At 45.3% G+C, this 15,205-nt stretch overlaps 1 protein-coding gene across 1 annotated transcript in view; it reads left to right on the forward strand.

Moving 5' to 3' along the window:
- The first annotated feature begins 5,914 nt into the window (after positions 1-5,914).
- Positions 5,915-15,205, forward strand: part of BLMH (bleomycin hydrolase) — a 31,543-nt gene continuing 22,252 nt past the window's right edge. Inside the window, exons 1-7 of the mRNA XM_045299963.1 lie at positions 5,915-5,920; positions 6,823-7,177; positions 7,447-7,644; positions 10,387-10,496; positions 11,330-11,471; positions 12,051-12,139; positions 13,806-13,898. Coding sequence (XP_045155898.1) covers positions 5,915-5,920; positions 6,823-7,177; positions 7,447-7,644; positions 10,387-10,496; positions 11,330-11,471; positions 12,051-12,139; positions 13,806-13,898 — 993 coding nt within the window. The remainder of the gene's footprint in view (positions 5,921-6,822; positions 7,178-7,446; positions 7,645-10,386; positions 10,497-11,329; positions 11,472-12,050; positions 12,140-13,805; positions 13,899-15,205) is intronic.

The following is a 15,205-nucleotide window of genomic DNA, read 5'->3' on the forward strand; positions in this document are numbered from 1 at the left end:
GATTCTATGAGCAAAATATTGAATGATGCAGGGAGCATCAAAAGAAGAGGGAAGAATGCACAGAGTCACTGTACCAAAAAGAACGAGTTGATATTCCACCATTTTAGGAGGTAACATATGAGCAAGAATCAATGGTGCTGAAGGAAGAAGTTCAAGCTGCACTGAAAGCATTAGCCAAACACGAGGCTCTAGGAACGGATGGAATGCCAACTGAAATGTCTCAACAAGCTCATGAAGCAGTCACTCCTTTATGCTAGGAGATTTGTAAGACAGCTACTTGGCCAGAGACCCGTACCGTACCCATTCCAAAGAAAGGTGACCCAACCAAATTCACAGCTTACAGAACAATATCAACAATAGCACAGGCCAGGAAAATGTTGTTGAAAATAATCCAACAACAATTGTAGCAGTCCATTGACAGGAAGCTGCCAGAGGGTCAGGTTGGATTCAGAAGAGGACGTGGAAGAAAGGAATCATTGCTGCTGTCAGATAGATCTTGTCTGAAAACAGAAAATACAAGAAAGATGTTTCACTGACTACACCAAGGATCAAACACACTCGGGAGAACACTTCATTGTGCTTATGAGGCGCCTGTACATGGATCAAGAAGCAGTTGTACTAACAGACTGCATGGGACTACGGCATGGTTTAAAATCAGGAAAGGTGTAGGACAGGGTTGTATCCTCTCACCCTACTTATTCAATCTGCATGCTGAGCAAATCATCAGAGAAGCTGATTTATATGAAAAAGAACGTGGTATCAGGGTTAGAGAAAGGCTGGTGAACAACTTTTGACATGCTTGCTGGAAATGAGAAGGGCTTGCTGATGAACATCAAGGATAACAACTCAATGTAAAAAAGCCTAAACTCTTCACAACCCGGCCAACAAGTAACAGCATGATAAATGGAGAAAAGACTGAAGTTGTCAAGGATTTTGTGTCGCTTGGATCCACATCAATGCTCATGGAAGCAGCAGTCAAGAAAGCAAACGGTGATTATATCCAAACACTTAAGATCTGAATCTGGAGTTCGTTGGGCAGAGAGAAGGGAGGCAAGAGGTAGGTTACACCCACTCGGAGATAGGGAAGGGCAGGAACGCTAGGGGAAGGCCTGAAGCTGCCAGCTCACCTTGGCATCACTGGGAGGAAAATTGTCGGGAAGAGATCCAGGCTCTTTAGGACAGGAAGTCCCAGGACTTAGCAGGGCCAGAACCTGCTCACTCAGCTCATTCATTCCAGGGCAGCAGGAACTGTGGAGGTAGCGTGGGATGAAGATGGGAACGGAGAAATAACCTTCCCCAACTCCACGGAAAAAAACTCCCAAATTCACCATCAAGGAGTCAATTGAGGCTCAGCGCAAGCCCTGTAGTGTCATGGGTTATGTGTTGGGCTGCTAACCACAAGGTCAGGAGTTCTAAACCACCAGCCACTCTGGGGAGAAAGGTGAGACTTTCTACTCTGGGACATATGACCAGGGACAGTTCTATTCTGACCCAGAGTGTCACTGTGAAACCAGTCCAAATCACGATATCAGGGGCTAGAGCATTCAAGTACCTCCAGGCGAGAAGTGTAAACAAGCTAGATGTTAACGAAAATTACGTGATGTCTCCTTGACTTGACCTTTGCTCTCTTCCTTTTGAGGAGGAAATGGCCAACAAAGGAAAACCATCATGGAAGGTCAGCCCGTGACAAGCGGCACCAGCTACATGGTCTCACTTGTGGATGGGACAACAGTGAGGACGGCGAGTTGTGGAGTGCACCCATGCCTCAAGGAGGCCGCTCTTGCTTGGCCACAGCCAGCCTGGGACTGGCAAGTCTCCTGACCTTTTCAAAAGAGGTAAAAAGCCTACATTTGTCCACAAAAACTTCCCGATTTGCAATATTCACTCAGAAATTTCAAAACAAAACAAAGCATACAGGACTAAGACGATATCTAGGTACTGACTGTAGCCACGCAGGTTATCAACTTGTGACCTCTGAAGATTTTAGGGAGTTTTCTGACCAAATTCCGAGTCCATTATGATGACCCTAAGTGCCGCTACCACAACCTACTACGTTGCATAGAATTGACGGATATTAGCGCTGGGGTGTCGTCCAGCCTTCCATCCAACATAAAAATCTGGTCTTTTCCATCAAAGAGGAAGCAGCGTGTGTCAAAGATTGGTGGACATCAAAGGAGGCGAGCGCGGAAAGATGGGAGCCTTCACAATCGGCTCTGAGACTGACCCTGTTTGCTTTAACTGGGTGGAGCCCCAGGGAAGCAGTGGGCACTTTTATCAGCAATGGGAACTGGCTGGCTCACTTCACAGGACTTAGGAAGATGTTTTTTGCTAAGACTGCTGACTTCACACTAAGATTCTCTGTTCCTCAAGATCGAAAGGGCAGCATCTAACCCAGGATAAAATTCAGAAGGCCAGAGGAGTTAGGAAAGAAAGGAGGCATAGAAACGGGAACCACAGGGTAGAAATGGGATGAGTGATGTTATGTCGTGGGGATTGCCATCAACGGTTAGAAACAAAATGTGTATCCATTCTTAAAGGGATGCCGATTTGCTCTGTAAACCTTCACCCAATTCATAATTAAAAACTTTAAGGGAGAGAGAGAGAATTTGCTGTAGCACCAACGTATCACTGGGCCTTGCGACATTTTTCTGGCTCAAGTTACAGGAGAGGGTGTTCAGAGTTCTCTTCTTGGGGAGCTGTTTGATTGGGTGGATCATTGATTGGGGCAGACGCACTAGGAAACCAGTTGGGTTTTTTTTGCACCTCCTCTTTGTACCCACCTGGGGGCTGAGTGTATGGGTGTGAATTGCTGGGTGGAAAGCTGGTACTATGGGTGCCACCCTAGCAGTGAGGACACAGCAAGAAGCCTGGCAAAGAGATGCTGATAGGAATCTCAGGGCACGGGGTGGGGAACCATAATCACCGCAAGAAGGGGTTGGCAGGAAGCTGTGGAACTGGTCCCCTCCACCTCCTACTGGTTCGATCTTCTTCTCTTTCCCTGTGTTCTTGTTCTAGAAATTGCGGCCTCTCTGCGTATACTGAAGTTACCATCCATACTGGCTCTTCCCCTCCTTCAGGTTAAACACCAGCAGTCCTTGTCCCCCCAAAGACCTTCCTGCTATTTGCCTCCTGCTCAACTCACTGCAATATGGCTTTGGCCCCACCCAGCCTCCACCCTCACATCCTTGCTCTTTGCTGAAACTGCCCTCTCTAGATCGTCTCTCACCCAACTGCCAAACCCACTGCTGGCCCCACTTGGCTACAGCTCGCAGGGCCATTCAGTATCTTCTAGCTTTTGTGGGCTCCACTCACTCTCTGTCATGGAGTCCACACCATAGGGGCCCTATGGGGCAGGGTAGAACTGCCCCTTGTGTTTCTGAGACTAACTCTTTGCGGGAGTGGAAAGCCTCATCTTTCTCCTGCAGAGCAGCTGGTGGTTTTAAATCGCTGACCTAGTGGTTAGCAGCCCAATGTGTGACCACAGTGCTACCAGGGTGCCTAAGGTGCCACCACGGCTCCTTGGAATGGCAGGATATAATTCTCTAGGTCTTCTCCTATCTTGCTGACTGCTCTGTTTGCTTTGTTTTGTCTTTCCAGCTGGCTCTCCTACCTTCACTATCTCTAGGATTACTCCTTCACCAAGGCTAAGAAGTGCAGCACACTCGGATTAGGCAGAGTCCCAGGCAGGGGTGCAAGACTTAGCAAACAAAGCTTGGACAGGATTGCTGCCTCCTTCAGCCTGCTCAGCCCGGCACCTTGTGCATAAACACCCTGCACATCCATAAACTAATAAACACATAAACACATCCACAGTCTAATACCCTCATTTCTCTTTCAGTCTATCCTTTTTACTTCAGCAGCCCTGTTGACGTTCATCTTTCTAACGATAACTTAAATGTTTGGGGACTTCTGGACTTCTCTCCGTGGGCAGCCCGTAGACACCCCAAACTTGGCGTGGCCCAAACAGAATGGATTACCAACATTTTCACACTCTCAAGAATGCCTGCCTTTCTGTATTTCCTCTTTTGGTTAATAGCATCACCACCCATCCTCTTATTCAACGGAGACGCTCCACTTTGTGCCTCTTCTCTTTCTAAAGTGGAAGAAGGCTCTCATCTGCTCCCAAGCACACTGCTGAAATGGGCTTCTGCCCAGTCTCCCCATCTCCAGAATCTCTCCCTTGCAAGCCATCTTCCCACCACCACCAGGCTTTGTCTTTACACAGATCTGAGCCTATCACTCTTCTGATTCAAAACATCTTTTGGCTTCTAATTACCCGAAGGGCAAAGTCCAGATGCCCAAGCATGGCATATAAAACCTTTCATCTCCTGGCCTAAACCTACCTTTCCAGTCCTGTGCCTCGCCACTGCTCCCAACATGCTCCCTACCCTTAACCACATCAGACTGCGGTGCAGCTCCTTCACTACCACGGTGCTGTGTCCTTTAATGTTTCTGTGCCTTTGAAGGTGCCTCGACTACACTTGCATTTCAAACTTCACCTTGAAAAATGCCATCTACTCTTCCAGACAATGCTAACTTATCACCCCTTAGGGTTTCTCTTTGTGTCCCCAGGCACCTCTACCCTCCCCATAGCTTCGATGACACTGGTGGGATGCCACCATTGTCTCAACGTTGTTTTCGAAGCTCTTCCTCACTGCACTGTGAGCTTCTTCGTGGCTGGATTAGTTCTGTTAGTCTCGATGTCATCTTGTTGATTTCTTCATCATGAGCAGCCTGCTCAGTGCCTAGAACAAGGGTCCTCAAACTTGTTAAACAGGGGACCAGTTCACTGTCCCTCAGACCCTTTGGAGGGCCGGATTATAGTTGAAAAAAAACTATGAACAGATTTCTATGCACACTGTACATATCTTATTTTGAAGTAAAAAAACAAAAGGGGGAAAGACACCCGGCGGGCCGGATAAATGTCCGCGGCGGGCCACAGTTTGAGGAGCCCTGGTCTAGAACATGGTAGGGATTAGATAAGATACTATGAATTCAATTCTATATATTGAGTTGGAATCCTTGGGTAGAACAAGTGTTTGAGAACCAGCTGACATGTTGCCCATTTGAACCCACGTAGACACTTGAGAAGGGAGGCATAGCGACCTGCTTTCCAAGGGAGCCCAGTTCTATTCTGCAGACACGAGGTCACCATGAGTCGAAATCAGCTGGACAGCAGGGACATGCATTGATTTGGGCAGCTCGCTTGAATATCAGTTTGTGAAAGGACCAATGATTTCTTTCAGCATAACTGTTCATGCTAGCCCCCTCCTTTTTTTTTTCCAGAGGAGAAAACTCTTAGACTAGAGTGATTGATGGGCTCTGTTGGAGATGGTTGCTATTGTCGTCTCTTCAAACTTCAGCTAGATTTCTCTAGGGACACAGAGACTGACTTCACACAGGATTGATTGGCATCTGAGTGTGGAATTGTCCCGATATCAGAGTTCCTTGGAACGAAGGATGGTTTTCAGTTCAGGACCTAAATGTCTGCTTCTGAGGGAGACTCCTACCGTCAGCAGCAGCAGCCCGTCAGGCTTAACACAGGCAGCATGGTGTCTAGCACCTCTGGCTTCCATCCCAACACCCCACCCACGGTTGAGATTTCAGGGTACACGCATACACGCAAAACAACGTAGAAGCTCTTCACAATCTCAAAACCTTAGAAAATGGGGTTATATTGAAAGCCTGGGGAGGCGGGGAGCATCCTTTGTAGGTTATGTGGAGGGTCTGGCAAAATAAAGTTTCATTTATGAGAGCCCTGGTGACATAGTGGTTACGAAATGGGCTGCAATCCTCATGGTCGGCAGTTGGAAACCAGCAGCCGCTCTACAGGGGAAAGACTGGGCTTTCTACTCCCGGGAAACAGTTATAGTCTTAGAAACCCACAGGGGGTCTCTGAGTCAGCAACGACACGATGGCAGTGAGTTTGGGTGTGATTCCCCTTAGTTAAGCCCACAGTACATGCTAGGGCATGATGAAGCCCAGGATGGATATTTCCTTGAAGTGCTATTGTCCTTTGGCGCTCTGGAGTCAGCTCCAATGGAGTGAAACCTTGCTGGATCCTGTACCAGAGACAACAATGCTCACGTCCACTCTCAAGGCCATTGTGTATTTTGAGCCCCAGGGGGGCTCATCTTTCAACACTATGATGTTGTGATTGTGGTTAGCTGTGATGTGTCTACCGAGGAGAACTTAACCATTTGTACAGCCCAGGGTCTTCAGATAATATTCTATTGGGATTTGTAGGGTTTTCATTGGCTACTTTTCAGAAGTAGGTCGCCAAGTCTTCCTAGTTGTCTTAGTCTGGAAGCACCACCCAAACTTGTCCACCACGGGCCACCCTGTTGGCGTTACACACACTCGTGCATGAAATTCCAGCATCGGAGCAGATTCAAGCCCCCACACGACCGCAAACGGAGCAGATGCATAGTTGCGGCGCTGTACCTAGCTTGGGAGAGGGTGACCGCAAAGACTGGGTCACCTTTCTCCTCCAACACAAGACTGTGGTTCTGATGAGAATCCAAACAGGTTGCCATGGAAAAGGCAGTGATTGGTTAACAACGGATGCTTTGGGGCCTGTTTGGTTAGGTGTCCATCCACCCTAGAACCCATGGCCCTGGGGTCTATGCCGACTCGGATCGGCCCATCCCTAAACCCTCTGTTTCATGACGAGACCCCCTAGCGCTGTCCCCAACATGAAAACATTTACGACCTGGACCCAACGTGGTACCCTTCAGCGCCTCCAGGAGCGAGGTGACAATTGTCCGAGGACGCCGGCGCCGCCAAGGGGGGCAGTGGGCAGTCTGCGGTGACCACCAAAAGGGCCAGCGCCCAAGCCGGGCCCCGAGGCCCGGCAGCTTTGGGTCGGGCTCCAGGGGCGTGCGCGTGCGCGTGCGCGTCACCGACTCCGTCCCCGTGGCCCCGCCCCGGGGCGGGGCTCGCCGGGCCGACGCTGACTCAGCAACGCGAGGGGGCAAGTTTTGTCCCTCCGCGGACCCCGTTCCCGTCGCCATCCGCGTCCCCGCCGCCACGAGCCGGCTTCCTCCTTCCGGCGCTCCGGGAGAGACAGGCTGGTCGGGCCGCGCAGGCAGCGATCCGCAGTGCGACCCCGGCGCTTGCCCGACGACCCCGAACTACCGTTATTTTGCGAGACGGAAGGGCGCCATGAACCCCGCGGGTGAGGCGCCGCGTTCCCGGGCCGGAGCCCCGCCTGGGTCCCCTCGGGGACCCCGCTTGGCCCGAGGCCCGGCCGTGAGGAAGGGCGGGGGCCGGGGCCGGCGACAACGGCGGGGAAGCCGCTGGCCTGGAGCGGCCTGGCGGGAGACAGCATCCTGCGGGAGGCCGCTTCCAAAGGTCACCCCAGGATGCTCCCCCAAAGTTCCCCGGGGGTGTGGGGGCGCCGGGGGGTCTGCACTCTGTTGATAATCCCTTTGGGCTTCCCAGCAGGACTGAATTCGGAGAAGGTCACTGCTTTGATTCACAAACTGAATTCCGACCCTCAGTTCGTACTTGCCCAGAATGTCGGGACCACCCACGACCTGCTGGACATCTGTCTGAAGAGGGCCACGGTCCAGGGGGCTCAGCATGTGTTCCAGCACGTCGTGCCGCAGGAAGGCAAGCCAGTCACCAACCAGAAGAGCTCAGGTGAGAGCGTCCACCGAGAACAGGGTTGGCATGGCCTATAGGCTGGTCTGAGGACATTGCCCTTGTCACTTGTTCATTCCCTTTGAGCACCAAAACCACCAGCCCACAGCGATCTGCTGGAGTGTCATTTCACACCCTGCCTCGAAGTTCCAGGATTGCGGACACAGCCTGGTAACAAAACAGAACACACAGAAACGGTTATGCCCTGGAGAACTCCCGGCGAGATTGTCCTGAAGTTCATGTCCACATGCATGAGCTAGAGCAGACCCAGTGTAATTGCACCAAACTGCCATCCAAATGTTATTTTAAAATGTGCTTTTTGGCTCCAGCTGGGCTCGATCTCCCCTTCCCCACCAGCCCAACCAGGTGTCCTATTGAAAAAAAAAATTCAGTTCTCACTCCCTTCGGGTTCAGAGCTCCTATTTTGCCATCTACTTTTCAGCACCACTGTCAGGAAAGCAGCTATAGTGAAAGACTGGTCACTCAGGAATCTAGAGACAGAAGATCGGTCTCATAATCCGATTGGACCAAAAGGATGTTTGATGGTCATTCTGCTTTTAAACTTCTAGTCTAGTGTATCAAGGTTGACCGAAAATAAACCAAGGGTGCTTGCTTTGGGCCATTCAGAACTCATCATGGGCCTACTTGACACGAATCTGTTTCATCAGATGGAAATGCTACCTCAGTGAAGTTGGGTTTTAAACTTTAAGGGAAAAATCATACCCTTGGAATAATCGATGTTTTGCTATAGTAAGATGCCTTTTGGGTGGTGATGGCATCGCTCAGCCATGTTGCCGTGGTTCCACATAGCTTAGGGATCAGTGACCTCTTGGGGAATGGCCTGGAAATGTTATTGTGCAGCAGCTCTGTATAAAAGTGCCACCTTTATATGCAAAAGAGATAGCACATAAACTGTGCTGTCATTTTCATGCAGTCTTTAGATTGACAGTTGATTTGGATTCCCGCTTCTAGAAATAAGTAGTGGACAGGAGAGAGACAACACATGGATACACAAAAGTAACAGTGAACTCTACTTTCAAAAGACAAAGTAAGTTTTTGCTAACAAAATTGTTACAAATTTTGTTAGTAACAAAACTTGTTACAAATATTGTTAAACTAAAAAACAAAAACAAAAACAACAAATATTGTTAAACTAGAATCTTTGGGAAATGTCAGCCAGCACAGATACAGTACCAGAGATTTATGCTTAATACATACACTTGGGCTTTATTTTGTGGACGGGCACACGTGCTTACTAGGTTGTGGATATTTTACAGTGTTAGATTAGATACGCCACTTCCCTTTTTCCTTTACATTGTGAACATATTTTCTTTTTTTTTTTTTTGTGAACATATTTTCATGGCAGTTAAAAAGTTATACCCAAATAAAAGCTGGATTTTTTCCTCTTGATTTTTTCCTTCAGAAAATGGAGTTACCCTATATTGGAGGCCTGAGAAAGACTCAAAATGGTCATTCTTGGTTAATTTATTTGGAACCAAAGTATAGTTTACTGAAGACATTACTCTGAAATGAACTCATTCTGTGCTTCTTTGGATACTTTGAGAGATTGTTGGCTAGACTCAGGCTTTTGATAAGTGGAATGTTTATGGCGGATAGCATAGTAAGTAGGCCATTTAAAAATCACTTCAGTAACGACGTTGTAGAGATTGTGATTGCCACTTGTGGGAGAAATCAAAGATGTTCTTGTACAAGAGGGCTTCCAAAAGTTGGTGGGAAAAATGGAGTGAAAAGATAATGAAGTTTTCCCACGAATTTTTTTTAATGCCCTCATACAAGTCTATTTGAAGATTGACCTACACATTTTTAAGGACAGTCATCACGCATAGATTCAAACCTTTCGCCTTTCAAGTGTACTAAATGGAAAAATAGATACACCTGTGTGATGATTGAAAACGTGGATTTAAGGATGGCAAAGCGCATGTGAAGGATTAAGTAATTCAAGTACTTAATGAAATGTGAAAGCAGAAAAATCTGCAAGTCAATGGATTGCTAACTGATTTTTAAACGTGCTTTTAAATCACCAAATTTATATTAGAAGTGTAGACCATTTGTTACTTCATCTATATCTTTACATATTTACATAATCAATTTAACCATAATCCCTTTTTTGACTCAATACTTGGGAGAGAGAGGATTGATTTATGTTAGTGTTGCTATATAGTCAAGCATGTATGATATTTTAGATTAAAGGGTGAAGACTTTTTAAAACTTATGATAAGTATTGCCAAATTAGGTTTCTATCCCATACCAGTGTATAATGATGTTTATTTCCCCAAATCCAGTATTGAGTTTTATCGGTTGAAAAAAAAGTTTCTCCATTTCACACACGTGTTATAATGACCTTTAAAAAAATTGGTTGTTTTTTTTTTTCCATTGTCCCTTTTGGCCATTGAATGATATCAATTAATGATCCCTGCTCATGCTTCTTTAATGATGTTTCTTTTTAATGTGATTTGTTCAGGTGATTTGTCATATGATTCTTTGTGATAGCCAAGGAGATTTGTTTTTAATATGTTAAGGATATTAAGCGAGCCTTTGCACATAAAATGGAGTTTGTAATCACTACTTTTCTTGAATTTTTTTTTTTTAATCCTGCTCTTTCTGAATTAGTCTTGAATTATCCAAGACCTGGTCGTGAGTTCAATATTGGAAAGTACAGTTGGAGAAATGTCGTCCATGTAAACCCTCATCTTAATTTCTTGGTTTGCTTTCTTGTTTCAGGGCGATGCTGGATCTTTTCTTGTCTGAATGTTATGAGACTTCCATTCATGAAAAAATTAAATATTGAAGAATTTGAGTTTAGTCAATCTTATCTATTTTTCTGGGACAAGGTATGGGACTGATCTTGCAAGATTCTTTTTATTTCAATGCCAGCCTTGGCAGAGACTGCTTCTTCATTCTTTGCTCCTCCAGTTCTAATTTGCTCTTCCATTAAAGATGGGACACCACTTATTCTGATTGCCAGTATATCAAAAGTTGGCTCCTTTCAAAGACAGGACTGCATTTGATTGGTACTTGGCTACTTTTTGCTATGGAGTAATAAGTCTACTGGCTCACCCTTTTGCTCTCTTCTACTACTTCTGTTTTGTTTTTTTCAATCATTTCCCTTTCTAGTGCACTTATTGGTCTTTCTGGGACCTAATGCCCTTTCTCCCAGTAGTGTTTGTCTGAAAAAGTATAAATGGTATCATTCTATTTTTTGATCTGTAAAGTATACCAAAAACCCACTGCCATCAAGTTGACTGTGATTCATCATGACCTGATGTTGGGTTTCTGGGACTAAACCTCTATAGGAACAGACAACCTTGTCTTTCTCCTGTGGGAATGGGTAATAGGTTCGAACCACTGACCTTGTGGTTAGCAGCCCAGTGCCTAACACCTAGCACACCAGGGCTCCTTAAAAGTCTATTTAATGTTTCGTGATTGAAGACTCTTAAGAATTATATTTTGTTTTAAAACAAAGTAGTGTATTGTTCTGAATAAACTATTGGAATAGATACACAAACATAAGACTTCATGAAGCCAAACATTGATGTTTAAATATCATCTTTGGTTTTTTAAAAAAATGCCTGTTGCCTTGGGTTCACACAGAGTCTTGTCCTATTAGTAATACCGGTTGAATTGTTGACTCTCTCTTACTTTGATTTAACTTCCTTTATCCTAGGTTGAACGCTGTTATTTCTTCTTGCATGCGTTTGTGGACACAGCCCAGAAAAAGGAACCTGAGGATGGAAGGCTGGTGCAGTATTTGCTTATGAATCCTGCGAATGATGGTGGACAATGGGATATGCTTGTCAATATTGTTGGTAAGCACCTCTCTCTAACGGAACTGAAACTCGGCATCCTCAAGCAAGGCTATGTAGTTAAAGTATAATCCATTTCCTTTATGGTTCTGTACTGAGCAAAACTGGTCTTCCCGACTCTAAAGTACCTTTCCTAAGTCAAGAGTATTTATTGTGAGCTTGTGTTGGAGAAGGAAGAGGTAAGTAGAACTACCTTCCCATGAAAAAATTCCCTGATTGTTCATTATTGCCATCAAGAGATATATTGAAATGGAAACTCTCCAAATTTTTCCTCTGGAAAACACTCATCATTGCTGAGTACTTCATAATATAGATAAATATGATAGATAAGAATAGATATAGATAAACAGAATAAAATTAATTCTAAGATAGATCAAAGTACAGATTAAGCAGCCTGTTTTAATAGTACAAAGCATAAATTATTAAATGTTCCGAATTAGACCAATAAAATATGACCCCATTTTTTTTTAAATCAATTTATTGGGGCTCATACAATTCATCAATGACCCCATTTTTAAAATGTTAACAGCAATGGCTATTTTTTCCAGGGTTTCTAATGCTGACATTTCTTTAACCTTTTAGAAAAATATGGTGTTGTTCCCAAGAAATGTTTTCCTGAATCTTACACAACAGAGGCAACCAGAAGGATGAATGATATTCTGAATCATAAGGTACAGCATATGGAATAAAGTAGGCTTGAATGTAGGGTATTCACCTTCTTAAAAATTCTTCCCTGGTTTTGCAAAGGGCTTCCGGGCCTTCTCAGTGTGTGCAGTTTGTATACAAGACAGCAGCTGGGGTGGTTGTTTACAACAAGGAATGTAGCTGATACATTAACTTTACAAATAATTGGGATTAAGAATTTTATTTTCCTTGAAATAAAAATCTTCTACTTCTATTTCTGGTGATTTTATTGCTTTCGTGGGAGTATTTAGGCTAGAACGTTGCCGGGTTTTACACCATGCTCAGTTAATATAAGCACACTGAGCGCTATGTCTTTCACTTAGTTCTTGTAGGGGTGTGCTGGGAACATTTTATGTGGTAATAGAAGCGCAAACACACTGCCATGGATTGATCCTGACTCAGAGCTCCCCTCTAGGACAGAGTAGAGCTTCCCTGTAGGATTTCCCAGGCTGTGCCTCTACAGAAGCACACTGCCACATCGCTCTCCTGCGGAGCAGCTGCCGACCTTTTGGCTGTCAGCTGGATGCTTAGCCATAGGGTTCTGATGTACTAATAAAACCAAAAAGAATTGTTTATGAGATTTCCCTCAAGAATATGCTGAGTATACTAGACAGAACAGACTTCCTCAGACCACATTAATGGTTATGCATTTTAGTGCTTCGATTATCTTACTGATTCACCCTTCTCTGCACAGCTCACTCACCCACAGAAGCGTATACACCCTATAGCATTGCCACTCTGCCCAGCACAGCCCTTTTTTTGAGCTGAGATTTGACAGACCTGTTGTCATAATCTGAGATTCTAAAGTTATATTTGTCATTTCTAGGGGATAGATTACATGTTAAGATAAACTACAGATCCCCCACCCCCTCAGCTTTAGAATTAGACTCTTTCCACTCAAGAAGCTGGGTGTTCTTAGTTAAAGACTAGGAGGTCTTGAACAGTATAGCATTGTGAGTAGGGACAAGGTGTTTAATACTCAAGGTAAGCTGAGATGCATCTGTACTCTGAGCATGGGGTGTTTGTTCTCTCAAAAAGCAACAGAAAAGCAAACGCCTGCTGGGTGTTGGTCTAGCTGGAATCCAAATACAGGTTGTAGAGTGACTTGATGGTCGTCGTAGCTTGACATTGGGTCTTGTTTTTTTCTAAAGCTACTTGAAATCATGGGCTATTAAGTGTCACCGACCTGACCTGTGACTCCTTCGACGCCACAAATGTCTAAGTGGCATTGGGCTTGGGGCGGGGGTTTCAGTGGCAGATATTGGCGGGGCAGAGAGTCGATTGCCAGCCTTTTCTTTTGAACACGGCTGATTGGACTTGCACTTCCAACTGCTGGGTTACCAGCCAAGGCTGTTCACCGTTTACACCACTAGGTACTAGACAGGAGACAGTCAGCTGCTTCCCCATCGCCAGGCATGGCCTGTCACAGAGGGGATGATCAGTGGTACGACAATACCTAGCTGTGTGTCTAGTACTTGCTGGGGACAATCCACCCAGGTGTTTTTTATCTGAGAGTTAAGTGATGGTTGAGGGAAAACACATTTGCTTTTAAGAACTTTGTATAGGGTCTTGGCTGAGTTATCCTTCTAAAGAGAACTAGCAGGGCCTGTTGAGGCCTGTACAGTTGAAATGCTAAATGGATTTCTGTTGTAGATGAGAGAATTCTGTATACGACTTCGGAACCTGGTACATAGTGGAGCGACCAAAGGAGAAATCTCAGCCACACAGGACACCATGATGGAGGAGGTAAGGCCTGGTGTTTGGATTTCTGTGACTCTTCGAGAGAACTTTCGGAATATTCGCATATATTAAACTGATTGGGAGGCATCGTCCTTACACTTAAGTGTTAGGCTGTATTGTTTATTTTACAGCCAGAAAAGCTGATGTATAAACTCATTTGCATTTTCCTATGGGCCTTATGGATTCCTGGAAGGTGTCGCTGGGTTGGTTTCAGCTCATAGGGAGCCCCTCTGAGGCACACCAGAATAACACGTTGCTTGGTCCTGGAGCATCATCAGAACTGTTACTCTGTGAGTCACTTGTTGCAGCCACTGTGTCAGTCTGTCTCGTCGAAGGTCTTTCTCTCTCTTTGCTGGCCCTCTGCTAAGCATGACGCCCTTCTTCAGGAACTAGCCCCTTTTGACAACGTGTCCAAGTCAGTGAAATGAAGTCTCGACATCTGAGTATCTCACCATCCTCCCTTCCAAGACCGAGCTGTCAGTCTTAAGTCGTTATTATTCAGTACACATATTCACTTGGGTAGTTTCAGATCCACACTTTGGCGCTCATGAATTTGTTTGAACTTTTTTTAAGCTTCAACTGAAACTTGCACGTAAGTAATGGATGGTCTGGTCTGGCGTTGACTCGGTGTTTGTTCTGCTGATACTGCATTTTTCCATGGTGTTGATTGAATTGATTCTGACTCATAGTGACCCTGTAGGACAGAACAGAACAACCCCTGTAGGTTTCTGAGACTGAGTCTTTATGGGAGTAGAAAGTCTCATCTTTCTCCCGAGGAGCGGCTGGTGGTTTTGAACTGCTGACCTCTCCAGATGTAGTTCATTTGATTCCATCTGGCGAGGTCCACAGGTATAGTTGCATGCATGATGTGGAAAACAGGTACAGGGAGGCCCCAGCTAACCAATGAGATTTTTTCCTAATTGCGGCTTAAGTCTTTTCAGTGAAATTTGTAGGTGAGACGGAATATCTGTGTATAGTTCTTAGGTAGACTGGAAACCTTTTAATGATTTAAAAGCGGTTTGTACAGCAAATGAGGGTGATTGTGATAAAGAATTCATTGCAGGTAGAGGTTGGGGTAGGTTCAGATTTACATAACACTAGAAGTTGTCCATAAATCACATATTTGTAACTCTGTTACTGCAAAATTTCATCACTCGATCTCCTTTCCAATTACTCTATTCCAGTCACTAGTAATTATCAACACATCTTGGTTGCTTGCTTGGTCTATTTCAGAGTGCAGAGAAGTAGGTAAAAATCTTTAGTTTCTGAGGGAGGGGAGAGTGGGGAGGGAGGGGAAAAAATGAGGAGCTAAT

This window comes from Echinops telfairi, unplaced genomic scaffold (assembly GCF_000313985.2).
Source record: "Echinops telfairi isolate 266 unplaced genomic scaffold, ASM31398v2 ScPeMD7_7458;HRSCAF=8496, whole genome shotgun sequence".
Lineage (NCBI taxonomy): Eukaryota > Metazoa > Chordata > Mammalia > Afrosoricida > Tenrecidae > Echinops > Echinops telfairi.